The following is a 19,860-nucleotide window of genomic DNA, read 5'->3' on the forward strand; positions in this document are numbered from 1 at the left end:
GATGATCTTGGGAACTGAGGGCTAGGGACAGAAGAAAGAGACTTTCTTTCTGTCCTTTGAATAAATGTTGGTTATTGTATATGAGGTTCATGTTAGTCTGACTTGCTCCCATTTCCCTTCATGTCCCCGATTTGATACTTAGTACCCCTGCACTGGCGCTGTCCCATTCCTCATTGTTGATGCAGAAATTTCCTGTTATGTATACCCCAGATTAAAATATTTAGCCATTCTTGTGAGGCGGTAAGGAGGATGTTTTGTTGAGCTCACTCTAACAATGGTATGTCATAAGGAAGCATTTCGTAGATACTTGTTTTATAGAAGATTTAAAAAGTCAACCTGGTTCATCTTCATTGGTGGAGGTCGAGTTGCATTAATAAAGAAAAATAAGCAGGTATCTTGGCAAAGTTTATGCTACTTGGGTTTTTCATAGCTTTCGGGTAACAGGGGATGGGAAGTTAACTTAGAGGCATCAGTTCAAACTTGGGCGTGGCAGCATAGACCATGTACTAAAGGTTCTGGCTTAATTTACTTTTTGTAATTTTATTTTCCTGAGACTGAGTCTCGCTCTGTTGCCCAGACTGGAGTGCCCATGGCACCATCTCAGCTCACCACAACCTCTGTCTCCCAGGCTCAAGCAATTCTCCTGCCTCCCCAGTAGCTGGGAACACAGGTGCATGCCAACATGCCTGGCTAATTTTTTTTTTTTTGTATTTTTAGTAGAGATAGGGTTTCACTGTGTTGGCCAGGCTGGTCTTGAACTCCTGACCTTGTGATCCGGCTGCCTCAACCTCTCAAAGAGCTGGGATTACAGGTGTGAGCCACTATACCGGCCTTTTTTTTTTTTTTTCCCACACAGTTTCGCTTTTGTTGCCCAGGCTGGAGTGCAATGGTACTATCTCGGCTCAGTGCAACCTCCACCTCCCAGGTTCAAGCGATTGTTCTGCCTCAGCCTCCCACGTAGCTGGGATTACAAGCACCCGCCACCACATCCGGTTAATTTTTGTATTTTTAGTAGAGACAGAGTTTCACCATTTTGGCCAGGCTGGTCTCGAAATCCTGACCTCAGGCGATCAACCTGCCTTGGCATCCCAAAGTGCTCGGCGTGAGCCACTGCGCCTGGCCATGTAATGTTCATATACTCTGTACAATGACTAGAAAATAATTTACTTTTATATTTCATCCATTTGAGGTCTAAGTATTAATTGTGGAGATACTTTTGGTTCCTTTTGTCCCATGAGAAATCTTGAGTAAGGACACTGTAGTTGTCACTGTAATTTGGCGTTTAACAATTCTTAGTCAAGTATGTAGCTGGAGAGGCAGCGTCATTCATCAGAACCATACGCAGATTAAACAGCTAGAAACTCTGCTCTGCCTGAGAAGACGTCAGCGACTTGGGAGATGTTTGTTAGTCGCAGAGTGATGGGGTCGCCAACTCCTCAGCTCTCTTTGGTTGTTGAGTTGTCTGATCCCATTACCTTGGCTACATCTGTAATGGGGCAAACGGGGAAGTGTCTAACAAGCTTTATCAAAGCAGGATGGAGGACTTGAAAAAGAGGCCTCTGCTAAACCAATGAAGAAATAGTGATACAAGTTGAATGCCTATGAGAAATCCTCTTCATGTGTTTTTTATAGGTGGTGATATTCGTGAAGAGTCTTCCTATAAAGTAATTGTCATGCCGACTACCAAAGGAAAATGCCCTCGTTGTTGGAAGTACACAGCGGAATCTTCAGATACACTCTGTCCTCGCTGTGCGGAAGCCGTTAGTGGAAAATAGTATTATAGCTCACCGGAGCAAGAACCTCCCCACAGTACTGGCTAGAAGTTTAGATACATTATTTACAATACTGGAAAGAAATCCAAGACTTAGGTAATGAGTGGATGAGTACACGGTGGAGGATGAGGGTCGAAATCAGAATTATAAAAAGTATTTCCTGTAACTACGGAAAGAATTATGTATATATACATGCAGAAAAAAAATGTGTGTGTGTGTGTATAACATAGACATGTATTTAGCTTATCTTCAAATATGGTTGAGCAGAAAATGTTTTATATTTTATACATCTTTGGACTCAGGATTTAAATTCTATGATATCTGAAAATAAAGGCGTTCTGGAAAAGTACTGACTGCTGTTGGTGCAGAAGTGAGTATCAAGGACAAGTACAGTTTTCAAAGAGAATGGCAGAGGTGTGTCTCCCTTAACCCACTAGTAAACATCAGACTTTTCAGAAGAGCTAGTTTTTGGATTAGAAAGAAATAATCAGCGGCTGGATGTGGTGGGGCTCATGCCTGTAATCCCAGCACTTTGGGAGGCTGAGGCAGGTGGATCCCCTGAGGTTGGGAGTTTGAGACCAGCCTGGTCAACACAGAGAAACCTCACGTCTACTAAAAGTACACAATTGGCCAGGTGTGGTGGCACATACCACCTGGAATCCCGGCTACTTGGGAGGCTGAGGCAGGAGAATCACTTGAACCTGCGAGGTGGAGGTTGCAGTGAGCCGAGATCACGCCATTGCACTCCAGCCTGGGCCACAAGAGGGAAACTCCATCTAAAAAAAAAAAAAAAAAGGGAGGAAGGAAGCGAAGGACCAAATTTGTTACTCAAGAGAGGAAGAAATCTCTTAATACTTACTTATATTTATGAATGTTTAGGAAACAACATGAAAGCTGAAAATTTATTTCACTAATGTACATGAGTTCACAACAATGGACAGAAAATAGCAGTATATACAGAATTTCACTACTTATAGTACATTACAATAGAGAAAGCATTTTATAAACAATTCAGTATTGGATCAAAATCTTTTAAGGATGGCTAATTCTACTCAGCAGGAATCTAACTTGTAGACATCCAGCAAACCCATTCCTATCAGAGTGGGAGAGGGCTCTCGCTGTTGCTATAGTGTACTGTAAAAATATTTTCTCTCTTATAAATCAAACGGACCACAGCAACTTCTAAATGAGCATTATATTCAATCTAAGTCTAGTATTATTACATTTCAGATTTTTGACTTTAGATTGCAATTGTTTTAAAATAGCAATTTAAATGTAACAGTGTTTACTTTGACCGTAGATGAAGTTTTATAATAAAGGTAAAACTCTTTTTTTCTTTTTGCAATAGTATGATGCATTTAGAAGCATGGTGCTATGTATCCCTTTATCTACATTTTCCCTGGCCCCTCTAGTTTTACATCTCAACAGAATCTGTAATGTAGAAGTTACGAGTATTTGAACACTTTGTTTTCCTTGAGCATCATACCGTAAGATAAAATGCATATTCAACATTAATGAAGAAAGTTGTGTGAGGGTGGGTATCTATCTAGGAAACACTACTGGTCATTGGCCTCTTATCAATAACTACAGTAAGTGCCACATACTTTTGTTTCAGAAACAACCCATTCTACATAAAATCTAATTCCTTTATCATCTGTGGCTTTGTTATTACAGAATATCTACATAGTACTTGCCTTTCTTCATATCAGATTTATTTACTTTAAAAGCCCTTGATAAGCAGTAAAATATTTAACTGCTTTTCTTAACCATACAAGTCAGAATTCAATTTTAAAATTCTATGAACAATTTTAGGATAACAAATGTAACTCGAGTCTTAATTACTTGTGTTAGGATTCTGTGAGCCATATTTCAGCTTCTGATTATTCTCAGCAATCCCCAAATCGGACTGTCTGTTCTACCAGAGTAAGGTTAACCAGTTTTATTATATAATGCTTAATAAGTACCCCCTCCCCCGAAGTGATGATGGAATTGAGGATTTAGTGTTTAAAAATGGCTGTAACTCCAAGTTTCTTTGACTAGTCTCCTTAAGTTCACACTACGTTCAGCATACCTGCAAAATATCACAGGAAGAACTGATCTCTTAGAACATATATGACAAGTGACTGTTAAGAGCCAGATATGTTTACAAGAATTCTAGGATGCGTCTGCCTGGGGTAGCGGAGACCCAAGCAGAGGCCGGGAGGTTGGATTAGCTCTTAACAGTGCTGTTATTACTCTATGAAATGTATGCCTCAGTCAGACTCTCAGGCCCCATCCCAAATACTCAAGACATCTTAAACACTTCCCTTGTAGGATTTTAAGTTTCATAGTTACTTAACAGTAATTATTATATTTTAGCCAGTTAAATTCTTGTTTGGATGTGCTCTTTTAGTCAAGAAACAGCTTTTTCTTTATATCCCTGAAGGACATACTTCTCAACTTTGCAAGATTACTATAGTTGGCTTCTTAAGGGAAAGTGAAGAAACAAACGTGTGTATCACAGTGACTTACTATGAGTAACAACTGTGATCCATGACATACCAGTAATTACACTTTATGGCTACACTCTAAAATACACCATAAGAAACACTTGGTATTTGTAGAGCTCAAAGCACTCTTTTACATTACAGAGTTTTGGTTAATTTGGTTTTTTCTCTTTTTTTTGAGACAGGGTTTTGCTTTGTTGCCCAGGATGGCCTCAAACTCCCGGGCTCAAGCAATCCTCCCACCACAGCCTCCCGAGTAGCGATAGTTTGGTTTTAATCAGTAAAGATTTATTTAGCACTTGGACTGCTCTCGGCACTGTAGGGTACAACATTAGTTGTATTTGATGCTCTCATCCCAGCTATGAGGTCGGTTTGCTAAAGCTGTAATATCACTAAGCAGTTTTTTCAATACTGTTCCCAAGGACAGATAACATCAGCAAATCCCAGAAGCATTCTAAACACTTGTAGGAAAAATAAAGTTGGACTTAAAATTTTTAGTATCTTTGCCTTTTTTTTTTTTTTACATAAGTTTTACAAGATAATACATTTTTACAGACACCTGATGTGGATACAACTTTGCAACTTGGCAAAAAGCAAATCTTAACTCACATTATAATTAATTTGCTGCAGTGTACACACCTCTTTTCTCAATTTTGGCAAGTACAACAGGTGAAGGGTTCTGTTTAGTGCCCCCTGCTGATGAATATGATGGTCTTGAACCCGTTCTTCCTCCTCAAGCACCGTCATCCTCCGATGGCAACAGCAGAACCTCTGGGAAAGGAACCTTTCAGTCTCCAGAACTCCCCGGTGGCAGCCCAGTGTGGGACTTGAAGCATGACAAGAAAGGCGTTTTCTCAACATTTACTAAAGGAGAGTGGGGTGTTTCTATACTCTACTGATGGGGACTGTACATGAACACATTTAGACTGAATTACAACATTTTAGATAGCAAATACAGAATCTTATAAGAACATATATGTAAACTATAACCATTTTTTAAATAGCAAAGTTTAACAATAAAGCTACCGAAGTGTTTGAATTAGAAATAAACAGTAAAACATCTGTATTAATTATAATAGAGTTGACATTTGTTTATATTTTATCTTTAGTATTAACCAGGGAGTGGAATTTAGCCAGGGTTGCACTTTTCAAAAGTTGTATATATTCTTATTTCTTTTACAAAAGAAAAAAAAAAAAAGACATACTTTTCCCATAAAATTCCAGGTCTTATTATGTAAAATAACCATGCACTAATTGACGTTTAATCATAATTTTAGAGCATTTCCAGTAGGTAAGTGTCATCAAGAAGGAAGAGATATGGCTTCCACAGCTTCAATGAGGTGTAAGGCTAGACCATACTGCCCGTGTTTTTCTGGTAAAAGCTCAATTACTTTATTTACTAGTTTAGCTGTTACTGCAATTGGCACTTCAGTGTTTTGAAGATCCTGAGGGTCCTGCAAATGGGACAGAAAAATAACCTATTATAGACGACTGAACAACAATTGTTCCTGACTTAAGAGTTACTACAGAAAAACGCTTTCCTTTGTAACTAGAAATTAAATTTGTCAGATGTTCTTCATGACGGTTATTAACTAGTCACTGAAGAAAACAGCCAATGGCCTGATCTCATTCTATTGCACTGACCATTGCTTTGAGCCAAGTACACAGTGTGGGTGGAAGTCTGGCAAGCAGCTCCATTCCTTCTTTCGTCTGGGTGTGGAGAAGCGCGTGAGCCAGCCTTTGCCCTGTCAACACCAGCAGCTGAGAGGCAAGGACTTCCTTGTCATGAACCTGTAGAATGGCCTGAAGACAGAAATAATACAGTCGTAGTGAGCAGATTTGTTAATACTCTATAGGAAAGGGGTTCCCAGCGAAGAGATTCTAGTTGATTTTTACTGTGGCCATTGGTTGTATACAACCAAAAGATAAATCCAAATGAAACTTAGCATTTAAACCCAAATTTCTGCTCCTTGGCTAATTGTTTTTGTCTCATCACCTAATTTTTCAATTCAATATGGCTATTCAGTGTGTTGTTTTCAAGGATGTGGCAAATAAAGGGAGTTTCACATCATGGCTATTTGAAGCCCTCTAATGGCTTCTTTTGATCTGTTTTTTTGAGATGGAGTCTCACTCTGCCACCCAGACTGGAGGGCAGTGGTGCGATCTCAGCTCACTGCAGCCTCCACCTTCCGGGTTCAAGGGATTCTCCTGCCTCATTCTCACAAGTAGTTAGGATTACAGGCATGTATGTGACATTATGCCCAGCTAAGTTTTTGTATTTTTAGTAGAGATGGGGTTTCACCATGTTAACAGCCCAGGCTGGTCTCAAAACTCCTGACCTCAAATGATCCACCCGCCGTGGCCTCCCCAAGTGTTGGGATTACAGACATGAGCCACCATGCCCAGCCCCTCTAATGGCTTCTGAGTATACTCAGAATAACCCTGGGCCGTATCCCAGGTTCTGGCCATGGTCTGTGCCAGCCTCCCTGCCTCATCCCACACTTCTTTATTCCTTGCCATGTTTGGTCAGCCATTCCCAGGTTTTCTAGTCCTGAACCTAGGCTTTCTAGTCCCCACCCACCTCAGGGCCTTTGTAATTCTTATCTCAAGCACTGTTCCCCCAGTTTCTGAGTAGCTGGCTGCTGTTTCTCCTTGGCGGATCAGCTCAAACGTCACCTTCTCTGACCACCCTACTGTAGTAGCTCCTGTTTATTCATATGATCCGTTTTTTTTTTTTTAATTAAAACAAATGTTCTCCTTTTCGTTTTTAGAGACAGGGTCTCGCTATATCGCCCAGACTGGTCTTCAGCTTCCGGGCTCAAGTGATCTGCTGCCTCAGCCTTCCCAAGTGCTGGGATTACAGGTGTGAACCACGAAGCCTGGCCCTGTTTACTTTTTCATAGCACCTACCATGCAATGCAAACTTTAGCATGCTTTTCCGCTTCTACCAGCAGACTGTCAAGTCCATGAGGAAGGAACCTTGTTTCGTTTACTGCTATATCCTTGTGCATACAGCAGGCCTGGCACACTGTAGGAATTATTTGATTATAATTTTATGTTTAAAAAATACTCTATTGTTCTATTTTTGTACCTAGATAGTCTAACAAAAGGAAGAGCAAAAGGTTTCATTGGAGACTCTACTGATTCTTTATTCCAACTATCAATTTTGTAACTTGAGTCCAATTAACATTCAAAGGGTTCATGATTACCTCTTCTCCTAAGTGGTCAATTCCATAGTTGTATAGTTCCCCCACATAATGCCTTCTGACAACATCTTCACTAACTTGAAGGTGATGGGCTAAATCCACAGCTAGAGCCGGCCAATCTTGGTCTTTCCCAAAAGGAGTGGGTGTTGCCTCTTCTGTGGGATATTTGACCTTTGTGGCTGAATGCTGAGCCTGGACAGCTGCACTGACAACTTTCAGTAAGAACTTGAAAACGGAGAGAGAGATAGCAACGTATTGTTACTGTTTCATTTTAAAATACCTAAATCAAAGTATTGTTGGCTTTTCTGTCACTTATAGTGGTTTTTCCATTAAATTAATTATCAAGAAAGGAACACATAATTTAAAGGTAAACGACCAGCTCTCCAAACACTTTGCAAGTGGTCATTCTTTTAAAAGCCAGCTAGATTTTTCCTTTGCTCTTTTCATTTCCCCCAGGAATCAAAAACAAAATCCAATAGCTGTAATTTACCTGTTGTCGTACAGAAATAAAATTTGGATCCATTTCCCCACTAGGTAATAACTGAATTGAAGTTAGGTCTTTGAAAAATGCATTTTTTCCCTAAAGAGAAAGAAAGCAAGAAAACTGATATCAGAGTGTGGATTATGAAGCAAGGAAAGGGAGAAAGATTTTTTAAAACTTAAGACATTTAAGAATAACTCATGGTTGATTTTTATTTCTCCTTGAACAATAAGATTTTAGAATTGTTCCTTTAATTTTTATAACAATTATCTAGTACGTAGTAGCCTTCAAGATGATCCCCAGTGATTCCCCCCGTCCTGGTATGGGTGCTTCCTATGGTCCCCTCTCCTTGCCAGTGGGCTGGTGACTTGCTGCTAGCAAACAAGCAGGTGGAGGTGACAGCATGTTACTTCCAAGACTCTGTTCCAGAAGACTGCTTCTGCCTTGAGGCACTCATACTTGCTGTCACTTGCTCTGTGGGAAGCCAGCTTCCATGCTGTGAGCTGCTGTATGGAGAGGCACATGTGGCAAATAACTGAATCTTGCCAACGATTGTGCTTGGAAGTGAATCACCCTTTCCCCATCCCAGGTGAGCTTTCAGATGCAGGGCCTTAACTACAGCCTCATGAGAGACTGAGCCAGAGGCACCTAGATAAGGAGAACACAGATTACTGACCCACAAGAACTGTGAGATAATAAATGTTATTTTCAACCAAGTTTTGGGATGATTTGCTTTCCAGTAATAGCCAAGTAATATATATACACACACACACACACACATATATATAACATACATATTATATAATATGACATATATTATATTATATATAATATATATGTGATTATATTTTATATATATAATATATAAATATATATATATATGTAACTCTGAATCCTTTTTTTTGAGAGAGTTATCTCCAGCCTTCCAAAATGCTGGAACTACAGATGTGAGCCACGATACCCGGCCCTGTTTATTTTTCATTAAATTGTTTAATAATCACACGGTGGCACGGTCTCGGCTCACTGCAGCCTTCTCCTCTTGGTTCAAGAGATTCTCTTCTCCCATCTCAGCCTCCCAAGGGGCTGGGACTACAGGTGTGTGCCACCACACCCACGTTAATTTTTTTTGTATTTAGTAGAGACGGGGTTTTACCATCTTGGCCAGGCAGGTCTCAAATTCCTGACCTCAGGTGATCTGCCCACCTCGGCTTCCCAAAATGCCAGGATTATCGGCACGAGCCCTCGTGCGCAGCCTCTGAATCTTTAAAAACACTTGTTGAATTGTTTGAAAACACCTGATTTGAAAGAACAGACATGTGTCTAAAAAGTAAAAACAGAGTATCAGAAAACAGGATTTCAGAAGTTCCTTGGAAGGAAATGTAATACACAGCAAAGAGCACTGGCCTTTAAATGGAAAGATCCAGGTCTAGTCTGAAGCTCACCACTTCCAACCTGCTTGCCTTGGGTAAATGACCCACAATCTTGGGTTACTGCTTCTTCTGCAGGCAGGTCACATCCTAGGTATCTTCCAATTTGCCTTCCATACCTAATCATCTATGGTTCTAGGTCACCGAGTGTGATTGCCAAGTAGATTAAAGCTACCCATCCTTTAGTGATAAGAAAAACCAGACTTCCGGGGCAACCCTTGACATTCTGGACATCACTGATCGAAGTATTTAAAGATTCAGCATACACTCACTCACAATCCGTTTCCTGGGAGTTCCCACCTGGTGGTCTTAGCTATAAAGGTCTATAACAGTACCACTTCTTATTTACTGTATCCCAGACACTGCTAAGTACTTCGTGCTGAGTACAAGGAACCCTCACAACAACCATGAGGTCAGCGCTAGAGTCACTGCCACTTTCCGAATGAGAAAACTGAGGCTAAGAAAATCGAAGTACTTCTAGTTAGCAAATGGTAGCACTGGGACTGTTTCACTAGCCAACCAACCACACTACCTCTCTGCAGATGAGAGTCACCCAGCTGTCTCAGGTAGCCTTGGCATGCTATGCGTTGAGACTAACAACGTCAGTATGCTCGTCCAGTTCTGGATGTGTTCTGGTTTGGCAAAGACCTCTGAGGGGAATACCAAGCTGGGCCCTTTATTTTGACATTTCTTTCTCTTTTTTAATCTTTAAGTACTCTTATCCTTTATAATCTCAAAGATACACTAACTCATTCTTTTTTGAGACAGAGTCTCACTCTGTGACTCTGTTGTCGGTGTGATCTTGGCTCACTGCAACCTCTGCCTCCCAGGTTCAAGCGATTCTCCTGCCTCAGCCTCCCGAGTAGCTGGGATTACAGGCACATGCTACCGCGCCTGGCTAATTTTTATGTTTTTAGTAGTGACAGGGTTTTACCATGTTGGCCAGGCTGGTCTTGAACTCCTGACCTCAAGTGATCCACTCCCCTCAGCCTCCCAAAGTGCTGGGATTACAAGCGTGAGCCCCTGCTCCCGGCTGTGAGTCAGTCTCTCATTTAAGGGTGAAATAATAAGCCCACTTTCCCACAAGCCTAAGCTGTGTTTTCTAACCTCGTTTCTATCAGTAAAAAGCTAGGTAATAAAGTTGACATTTTTATCTCCAGCAGTCTGAGTCCTGTCTGTCTCTCAAAATTTGACACCTGCATGGGGAAGGAAAGAGTTCTACTATCCACTGCAGCTAAATGGTGAAGGTTACAACAGAATATGTAAAAACATATTCTGCTTACAAGTTTGGACTCAATCCTGCAGAGGAGCCAAAAAAATCTTAGGCATAGAATTAATACAATTAAACCTGTCTCTTAGGAAGACAGTTCTCATAGCATGAGACTGGAGAGAGAGAAACTGGAGGCAGGGTGATTAGGAAAGGGCTGTTGTAATAGCCAAGGGAAAGACGATTGCGCCTAACTAGGGGTAGAGTCATGGAGAGAAATGGACAGGTATGATCTATAGATGAATATACAAGAATGAATTTACAATGAAGAACACTGGCTTGAAGTAAGGAATTAGTGAGATTATTTAAAAGTTTCTATTTTTTGCCAGGGCAAAAAGGATGACATCATTCATCAAATAACCGAGCCAGGGAATTCAGAAGGAACAGCAAATTTAGGTTAGGGGCAGGATGGGGGTGTGGCTTTGCAGATATATTTTAAGATATAAGGTGTCTGAAGTCCTATAGGACACTCAAAGAGAGAAGTTCAATAGAAATGTGTGCCTAAAAACTCTGGGGATTGGTCAGGCCTAGAGATATACAAGAGGGAGAAACTGAGTCTGTCCAGGAATAATATGGAAAACGAGAAGGGCAGAGACAGCTGAGAGGGGAGCAGTATGGAAGGTAAATAAAAAGAACAGAATCAAGCAGGGAATAAGGGAGTCAGAACCTCACACGAAATTACGCAAGTTACAAAAGTACTGAACAGCTTCTATTAAATAAGAAAACCCATGTGTCTGCTAAGCCTGCAACTCCAAAATAGCTCTGAAATCCTTTGAGGTACTTACCTTACTGTCGAAAAGTGAAAGTGGCTTCACGGTCTTCAGAGAAAACCTCATGACTGCATACAAGATGGAGCACAGGATGGAGTGGTGCTCCACCAGTGGGTAGTGGATGTGCTTTTGATCAAGGGCCAGTTCCACTATGGAGATTGGTCCTTCCACGGAGAGCCATGCATCCTCAGTATCCAGCACAGGCATCTGTATTTCATCCCTGCTAACATCTGCCTAAGAGTTTTAAGAATGGAGGACTGTGTTCAGTAATGGATAAATGATAGGGCACAAATACCCTCATGAGTTTATTAGCAGCAAAGTGCAAACTCATACTGTACACTGTCCCAAATTGCAATTAAAAAACACAAAACCTAATTTTAATAAGAATTTAATAAGAAAATATCACTACCTTTTGGGCTTAAGTCAAAATTTAGAAATGAATGAAGGAGAAACAAGCTCATTCAAATAGTCATTATCAATTGCAATGGTCTGCAGAAGACTTACATCTTAGGAGCAGTTCAGAAGGAAAATACACCTCGTTTACCTCCATTAAGGTCTGAAGAAGATCCAAACAGCAGCCAAGGAAAGATGTCACTGCTGTGTCACTCATTCCCACATCCTGTTTTTAAAAAAGGAACATAATTAGGCCCTGCAGGAAAACTGCTACAGTTAATACCAGAAAAACGAGAATCAGAATATAATACACCTGTTCAGCTGACTTTCCACACTGAATAGACAGTCAAGGTATTAGCATATTTAAGTTCCTTCTTTTAGATTATTTACTGTCAGCCAATTTTAAAGTCAAGCTTTAAAAAGTGGTACAAATAATGAGTTTTAAAAAGTAGTGTTCTGGCCGGGCACAGTGGCTCACACCTGTAATCCCAGCACTTTGGGAGGCTGAGGTGGGCGGATCACAAGGTCAAGAGATCAAGATCATCCTGGCCAACATGGTGGAACCCATCTCTATTAAAAAATACAAAAATTAGCTGGGCGTGGTGGCACACGCCTGTAGTCCCAGCTACTCGGGAGTCTGAGGCAGGAGAATTGCTTGAACCCGGGAGGCAGAGGTTGCAGTGAACCGAGATCGCACCATTGCACTCCAGCCTGGCACCTGGCTACACAGCGAGACTGTCTCAAAAAAAAAAAAGGTAGTGTTCTTTGTGTATTGTATAGATAGTCTCATCAGTTACTATACATGGTAGCACTTTTGAGTTCACTATTCAGCTTGCTAAGGCACCTGGTAGCCAAATAATCGTGGTAGAGGGAAGATCCATACGAGACTCTAGTCTGAAAAGTTCCAAGAAAACAGCCTGGTCTGATTTCAGAGCATCTCTTAGAGACTGAACTCAACCCTCTGAGCAAAACTAGAACCCCCAAGCTTGAGAACGAAATACCAGATCCATGCTGTGAGCAACAGATGGTTCTCAATGACTCCTTTAAAGGGCCTGTCCAAGGGACCACTGCATTTGTGTAGAATCTTTTCAAAACCAAAAAACAATCATTTCCTCACATCCCCAAAGCAAATAATTCAGTGTGTGTGGGCTCATGCACACACACACACAACCTAGTCCTACAACCATTCTCAAGAACACACCAGAAAAAGTCTTCAACAGTGGTGATTCTTTTGGGACTAAGGACCTCTAACAGCTGTGTCCCAACATTCCTTAAGGTATTTGTAAAAAGAACATTTCAAAGTTCTTAGGTTGCTAGTACTATTAATTTCTCAGGTCAAATACAAGTCCCGTATCTAGGGAATGGAATATTAGTTAAGATTAATGTTGTATTTGTATAGTTATGTTATTATACATAATATATATAGGTAGGTAAAATTCACTATTACATTTGAACCTACTTCAATCTGATGTTGGATGCTTCTATTATAAATGTCTAATTTGAATTCGAGCAAAAATATGCAGCAATGGTAGCATGTTATACTGTCCACAGTCCAAAGTTGAACACATCTTATAAAAACCCAGTTTAAATATGCTATCTAACAATCTGGAAAAGTAAATTGAAATTGGCCGTAGTTCATGACCAGTTTCCTTAATGCAAGACATTCTCTCTTCATGTTTGTTACCTCCTCCAGACACGTCATCACAATGGTCAAAGGCAAAGTTCGCCCCTGCAGTTAACAAAATACTGTATGAAGTGTGGAATTAACAACTGTAACTCTAGTTACGGGAGATTCACTTACCCTTCGGCATAACCTATCCTTTGGTGATTTTCCGACCTAAAATAGAAAGACAAAATGTTGTAATATTTAACAATTTAAATAAAAAGACATTACTATGGTACAGATAAGAAAAAGTAACTGAATTAAAAAACTATAAATGCATCTATAAATAAATGTGGCAGTCTCATTAATTAGCTGCTGTCTCTAGCAATGGTAGATGCAATTAAATTTGAGGTTAAATTTAATGTCACACTGGGCTCAAGAATAATCCTTTTCAAATATAAATTACATATTTCTAAATGATTTTTTGTTTCTGAACTATTAAATAAGAAAAAAACCTCTAAAAATCTGGCCCTCGCTTTGTACAGTCAAATAATTGAGTTGCCTAAAAACCGAGAGCTTAGGCCAGGCGTGGTGGCTCATGCCTGTAATCCCCGCACTTTGGGAGGCCAAGGTGGGATGATCACTTGAGATCAGGAGTTCAAGACCAGCCGGGCCAACACGGTAAAACCCTGTCTCTACTAAAGATACAAAAATTAGCTGGGTGTCGTGGCATGCACCTGTGGTCCTGGCTACTAGGGAGGCTGAGGCAGGGGAATCACTTGAAAACGGGAGGTGGAGGTTGCAGTGAGCCAAGATTGCACCACTACACTCCAGCCTGGGCAAAAGAGTGAGACTTCATCCCACCCCCACCAAAGAAAAACAAACAAACAAAAAACCCAGAGCCTAACTCAAGGATACTAATCAAGAACACCTAAGAGTTTGGCTTGCTGATAAAGACACAATCGTTTGAAATAGAAAGGAAAAGCACTAAAGCAGATGAGAGTTACATTCTAGCTCAGAAAGATTTCCTTATGCAGTAAGTACTTATTAGGATTCTACTGTATATGTCTACAGTGTAATAAGTGGGAGGTAAAAGTTCTGCCCTCAGAAATACCAACTGGTAAGAGGGAAAACTCACAGGAGACAGTGGAGAAAAACCTGACCTCGCTACCCCTTGCTGGGATTACCCACAGCAGCCTGGAATCCACCAAGCTCAGCCAACCCCAATCCCAAGATATTTTGTCTGTTGCCTAAATAATCTTTTTAAACACAAATCTGAATATATAATTCCTGTGCTTAAAACTGCCCCAGTGTCTTCAATATAAAACAATAGCCACAATTTACTGAGCCACATGTGCCAGACCCTGTGCTAAGCTTACACATACTACCAGAAAATCAAAATCCACAGCCTGCACAAGAAATTCTTCATCTTAGCTTCTCTCTTCCCCTAATATAGCCCATGTTCCAGCAATCCTAAGCTAATTACAGTTCTCTGAATCCAACCAGTTGCCTCCTATCTCCAGGACTGCTGGGATACACTTTCTTCTCACCTACTTTTTACTGGGTCATATATAACCATCCACCAAAATTTAGGTTGGAAGCCTTCCCCTTGTCTTGTTATTTATTTCCTCCTCTTCTGAGCTCCCAAAGCTCCCTATTGTCTGTTTACCTGGTGTTCAAACTGTGGGCTCTTTGAGGGCCAGGACTGTAAGTAACTTCCATTGGTTCAACCACAGAACCTAGCATCGTCTGGGCACATGAGAAATATACATTATAATAAAGACTTACTGAATCACAAATTTCCTGCTTCCTAGTTCAGGACTATTTTCACCCCAATCAAAATAGTGAAGATCAAATGTGACTGTGGATGTGAGAATGCTGTGAAATTACAAACTGTAACACACACACAAATTACAGTTTGTTGTTACTCTGTCGAAAGAGGAGGGGGTCAGAGGTGAAGCTGAACAGGAGAACAGCATCATAAAGGCCGAAAGATGCAAGTTCCAGGAAAGAACCTAAGCAGTCAAGGGAGAGGAGCCAGAGGAAAGACGGGTCAGCTTTGTTTTTGAGACGGAGTTTCGCTCTTGTTACCCAGGCTGGAGTGCAATGGTGCGATCTCCGCTCACTGCAGCCTCTGCCTCCTGGGTTCAGTCAATTCTCCTGCCACAGCCTCCTGAGTAGCTGGGATTACAGGCACGCACCACCATGCCCAGCTAACTTTTTATATTTTTAGTAGAGACGGGGTTTCACCATGTTGACCAGGATGGTCTCGATCTCTTGACCTCGTGATCCATCTGCCTCAGCCTCCCAAGGTGCTGGGATTACAGGCTTGAGCCACCGCGCCCGGCCAAGACGGGTCAGCTTTAACTAGAAATATGTTATCAAAAACATCAAAGAAAGCAACTTCAAGGGGAGCAGTGGCCTACAGCTGGGTCTTGGTTGTGCTGCTATTCATGGTGCAGAAATCACTGTGACTACACATTTAAAAGACTATGTTTTCATTACAGTGGTAATTCTCTTAGCATCCACTCACCTGATGCTACATTAATCTACATTGTTGAGTGGCCTGTAAAACAAACTAGTGCCCCTGGCCAGTCAGCTGGAGACTAGGCCGTTACCCTCAGCAGCTTCTGCTCCCACCAATTGAGTTCTATGCTTACATGTTATGTTTGTTCCCAAAGCAATTCATGCTAGTTGTACATGTAACTGTAATTATGTCATTTAATTCAATAACTGATGAAATATGAATGAGAAAAAAGGGGGAGGTATTTACATGAATGCTATGTTGAATGCTTTGCAAGGGTTTATGGAGGAGAATAACTCCTAGGTCTTTGGATTAGATACAGACAAAGGAACTACAAAAATTATAGAAATCTAAAGGTTATAACTTAAATTACATAACAACTTCAAAAAAATAAGATCCAGCCATGATAGGCAATGCATCATGGGTGAGGCTTTTGCAGGAAAACCAAAGGAGAACTGCAATCAACTCCATTCAAAGAAGATATCCTGGCCCTTTAGGAGGACAAGGCAGGCAGATGACGAGGTGAAGAGATTGAGACCATCCTGGCCAACATGGTGAAACCCCATCTGCATTAAAAATACAAAAATTAGCTGGGCGTGGCGGCGTGCACCTGTAGTCCCAGCTACTCAGGAGGCTGAGGCAGGAGAATCACTAGAACCAGGAGACGGAGGCTGCAGTGAGCCAAGATTGCACCACTGCACTCCAACTTGGCAACAGAGCTAGACTTTTGTCTTAAAAAAAAAAAAAAAAAAATCTTGGCCTTATATCAAAGATCAGTAAGTGTATATTTCTACATTTTAACTTGAAATAAAACGCAAATCCTTGCTTGAATCAACCACCGATCCTAATTTCTTTAGTTAAGGGGCTTTTATAATATAATAGACTCTTTCTGAGGATTTAGAGCTCTTCTTCATGTCATTAAAACGCCAGTACTGGGCATTACATTTAACTGAGCATGAGTAAAATCTAATAATCAAATTAAAAAATAGTCTAACAGAGCCTAGCGTGACCAATCTTTCTAATATTAGTCAATTAAGAGAACCAAATCAATAAGAAGTCAATACATGAAACTACCTTACCTTATCCATTAAGTATGTAGCAGCAGAAAATCTTTTAACTAAGAACGTATTCCACATCATCAGCGCAATGCCTAGATAGCGAGTACAGTAGTAAATAGAATGCGTATAGATTCTCACTTTTATTATATATAACAAGTTACTGTCTTTCTTAAGTTGACTAAAGTATATGGACTATTTATTTTGATTTCGTTCTTTATATCTTATGTACTATTACCAAGTTAATGAAATCTTTATCTTTAATAAAAATCAGAACTGGACTGTATGGAGCATGTCAAAATTGGCAATAAGCATGAAGAAAAGAGTGAAATCATTAGTTCTGAGAGAAATAGAACATCACAGTGAGAAAGCATTATACACAGCCACCAAAAAGGCTAAAACCAATTTTTAAATGACAATACCAAGTATTAATGAGGATATGGAACAAGTGGAGCACTCATGCATTACTGGTGGTATAATAACTTGGTAAAATCACACCGGAAACTGCTGGGTGGTAGCTACCAAAGCTAAACGTGTCTGCTGTATGACCCGACAATTCTACTGCTGGGTGTACACACAAGAGAAATGAATACAGAAGATACGCACGAGATTGTTGGGAACAGTTTTATTCCTGACAGCCAAACACTAGAAACAATCCCAATGTCTGCCAATTGATTTTTTCGTATATAACTACAAATTAAAGTAATATATAAAAAAGTATTAAGGACAAAATATTAAAAAATTAATTTTCTAAAAAAAACAGTCTGGGCAACATGGCCAGAATCCATCTCTATGAAAAAACGTTTAAAATATTAGCCAGGCATGGTGGCACATGGCTACAGACCCACTCGGAGGCTGAGGTGACAGGATAGCTTGAACTCAGGAGTTCAAGATTACAGTGAACTATGACTGCACCACTATACTCCAGCTGGGGTAATAAAGCAAGACCCTGCCACTCACCACTCACTGAGCTGTGGCATTAAAATTAAATTTCTGAAACAGCTGTCAATTAGGCAGTATAAACATGGCATTTCACATGCTGTTATTACTACCCATGCAGCTGAGTGAGTCTATGAGTAAGGTCCCCCATAGGCTGTGAGAAGCCAGGAACCTTACTCGATCGGTAAAGGTACAAATGGGTAAAAGTCTGACTTGAAGAAATACTAGTCTGAAGTCAGTTAGTAACTTAATAATTTTATTAATAAGGATAGAGTAATTTAAACATGATATTTTCTAAATGAGTCAGGGCAAATTTTTTCTTTTTGGATGAATGTAAGATCTAAGAGATGAATAAGGAATTTTCAAGTTCTTTTCAAGTAAAATGGGACATGTTACAATTTCTGCAACTGGATTACATACCACCTGCAAGAATGTGATAGAGGTGAAAAAGAAGTAGCTTCTGGGCGGGAGGGTGCTAGGGGAGGGACAGTGCGGAATGGGGAGGTTGGGGACGGAAAATATGGGGAGAAATGCCAGATATAGGTAATGGGCGGATGGAGGCAGAAAACCACATTGCCATGTATGTACCTATGCAACAATCTTACATGATCAGCACATGTAACTCAGACCTAAAGTACAGTTAAAAAGAAAAAGTACCTTCTCAAGAATTTATCACAGAGACATAAGGTGATACCTCCTCTTACCCAGCCTAACACCAAGTCTCATCATAGTTAAGGTTACTAACTAGCTTGGTGCTGATATCCTCAATTCCTATAATGAAACCCATCTCTATTAAATGGAATCTGTTTACAAGTTCAATTTTTTTTTTTTGAGACAGAGTCTTGCTCTGTTACCAGGCTGGAGTGCAGTGGCGGAATCTCGGCTCACTGCAACCTCTGCCTCCTGGGTTCAAGCGATTCTTCTGCCTCAGTCTACCGAGCAGCTGGGACTACAGGCGCGTGCCACCACCCGGCTAATTTTTGAATTTTTAGGAGAGACGGGGTTTCATCATCGCAAGGATGGTCTCGATCTCTTGACCTTGTGATCTACCCGCCTCCACCTCCCAAAGTGCTGGGATTACAGGCGTGAGCCACCACGCCTGGCCCACAAGTTCAATACTTTTTAAGAAGACATTAGTAGTTGCCAAGGTCTGGCAGCTAATGGAGAATATTCACATCCATTTTAAGATGCACAAGGTAGTTGCTACAATCTAATCTTATTAGGCTTTTGGCTATCACAATGTTTCATTAAGAATTACAGTCCTGAGAAACCCATCCCTCTTCCCTTCACTATCTGTGAAGGGTGTAATGAAGGCAGCTGTTCTGCAGCCATCATTGATTCCCTGTTTCCTTGGAAAGACAGATGCAGAACAGCTGCCTTCATTCTCCCCAGGAATAGTAGTCAGCTTGACGAACAGAAGTGGTGATTACTACCAGTTCTTTTACCCCTTTCTAAACAGCATTTCCCCAAGTAGTTAACATGGCCAGTACTGTTTATTTTTTAGAGACAGGGTCTCACTCTGTCACCCAGGCTGGATGCAGTGGCATGATCACAGTTCACTGCAGCCTTGAACCACTGGCCTCAAGCGACCCTTACACCTGAGCCAATACACAGTAATATGTTAGGCTGTAGAGTAATCAAATAAAAATGTAATAGGTTGTGAATCTTTAAATTCACATCCTGTTAAGTCAGGAAGTCTCTTTTAAATCAACCAGTGATGCTTCTAACATCTGTGTACTTACCATTCTGAATATGTGCATTAAGAATGTGCTTCAAGTGTTCTATTGACCTAACAAAAAAACGTGCTTCCTTCCATATAGGGAGGAAAAAAAGAGAAAGAAAAAGAGGTATCATTTAATAGGTTTTACCATTATCAATGGAGACTTCTTACATAAATTTACCTAAGAATGTTGCAATAATAACATGAAATTATTGGG

At 40.5% G+C, this 19,860-nt stretch overlaps 2 protein-coding genes across 6 annotated transcripts in view; one reads left to right on the plus strand and one right to left on the minus strand.

Moving 5' to 3' along the window:
* The window catches only part of IARS2 (isoleucyl-tRNA synthetase 2, mitochondrial), a 66,162-nt gene extending 64,041 nt beyond the window's left edge, over nucleotides 1–2,121 (plus strand). For both annotated transcript variants that reach the window (XM_008985188.5, XM_002760499.7), the window contains exon 23: nucleotides 1,633–2,121. In XM_008985188.5, the coding sequence (XP_008983436.4) occupies nucleotides 1,633–1,775 (143 nt within the window). In that variant the 3' untranslated portion in view covers nucleotides 1,776–2,121. The remainder of the gene's footprint in view (nucleotides 1–1,632) is intronic.
* Nucleotides 2,122–2,660: 539 nt separating this feature from the next.
* The window catches only part of RAB3GAP2 (RAB3 GTPase activating non-catalytic protein subunit 2), a 110,183-nt gene continuing 92,983 nt past the window's right edge, over nucleotides 2,661–19,860 (minus strand). For all 4 annotated transcript variants that reach the window (XM_078356494.1, XM_078356492.1, XM_078356493.1 and 1 more), the window contains 9 exons: nucleotides 19,666–19,732; nucleotides 17,009–17,079; nucleotides 13,604–13,639; nucleotides 11,954–12,028; nucleotides 11,425–11,643; nucleotides 7,955–8,044; nucleotides 7,468–7,689; nucleotides 5,903–6,061; nucleotides 2,661–5,712 (listed from right to left, as the gene is read on the minus strand). In XM_078356494.1, the coding sequence (XP_078212620.1) occupies nucleotides 5,560–5,712; nucleotides 5,903–6,061; nucleotides 7,468–7,689; nucleotides 7,955–8,044; nucleotides 11,425–11,643; nucleotides 11,954–12,028; nucleotides 13,604–13,639; nucleotides 17,009–17,079; nucleotides 19,666–19,732 (1,092 nt within the window). In that variant the 3' untranslated portion in view covers nucleotides 2,661–5,559. The remainder of the gene's footprint in view (nucleotides 5,713–5,902; nucleotides 6,062–7,467; nucleotides 7,690–7,954; nucleotides 8,045–11,424; nucleotides 11,644–11,953; nucleotides 12,029–13,603; nucleotides 13,640–17,008; nucleotides 17,080–19,665; nucleotides 19,733–19,860) is intronic.

The sequence above is a fragment of the Callithrix jacchus genome, chromosome 19 (assembly GCF_049354715.1).
Source record: "Callithrix jacchus isolate 240 chromosome 19, calJac240_pri, whole genome shotgun sequence".
Lineage (NCBI taxonomy): Eukaryota > Metazoa > Chordata > Mammalia > Primates > Cebidae > Callithrix > Callithrix jacchus.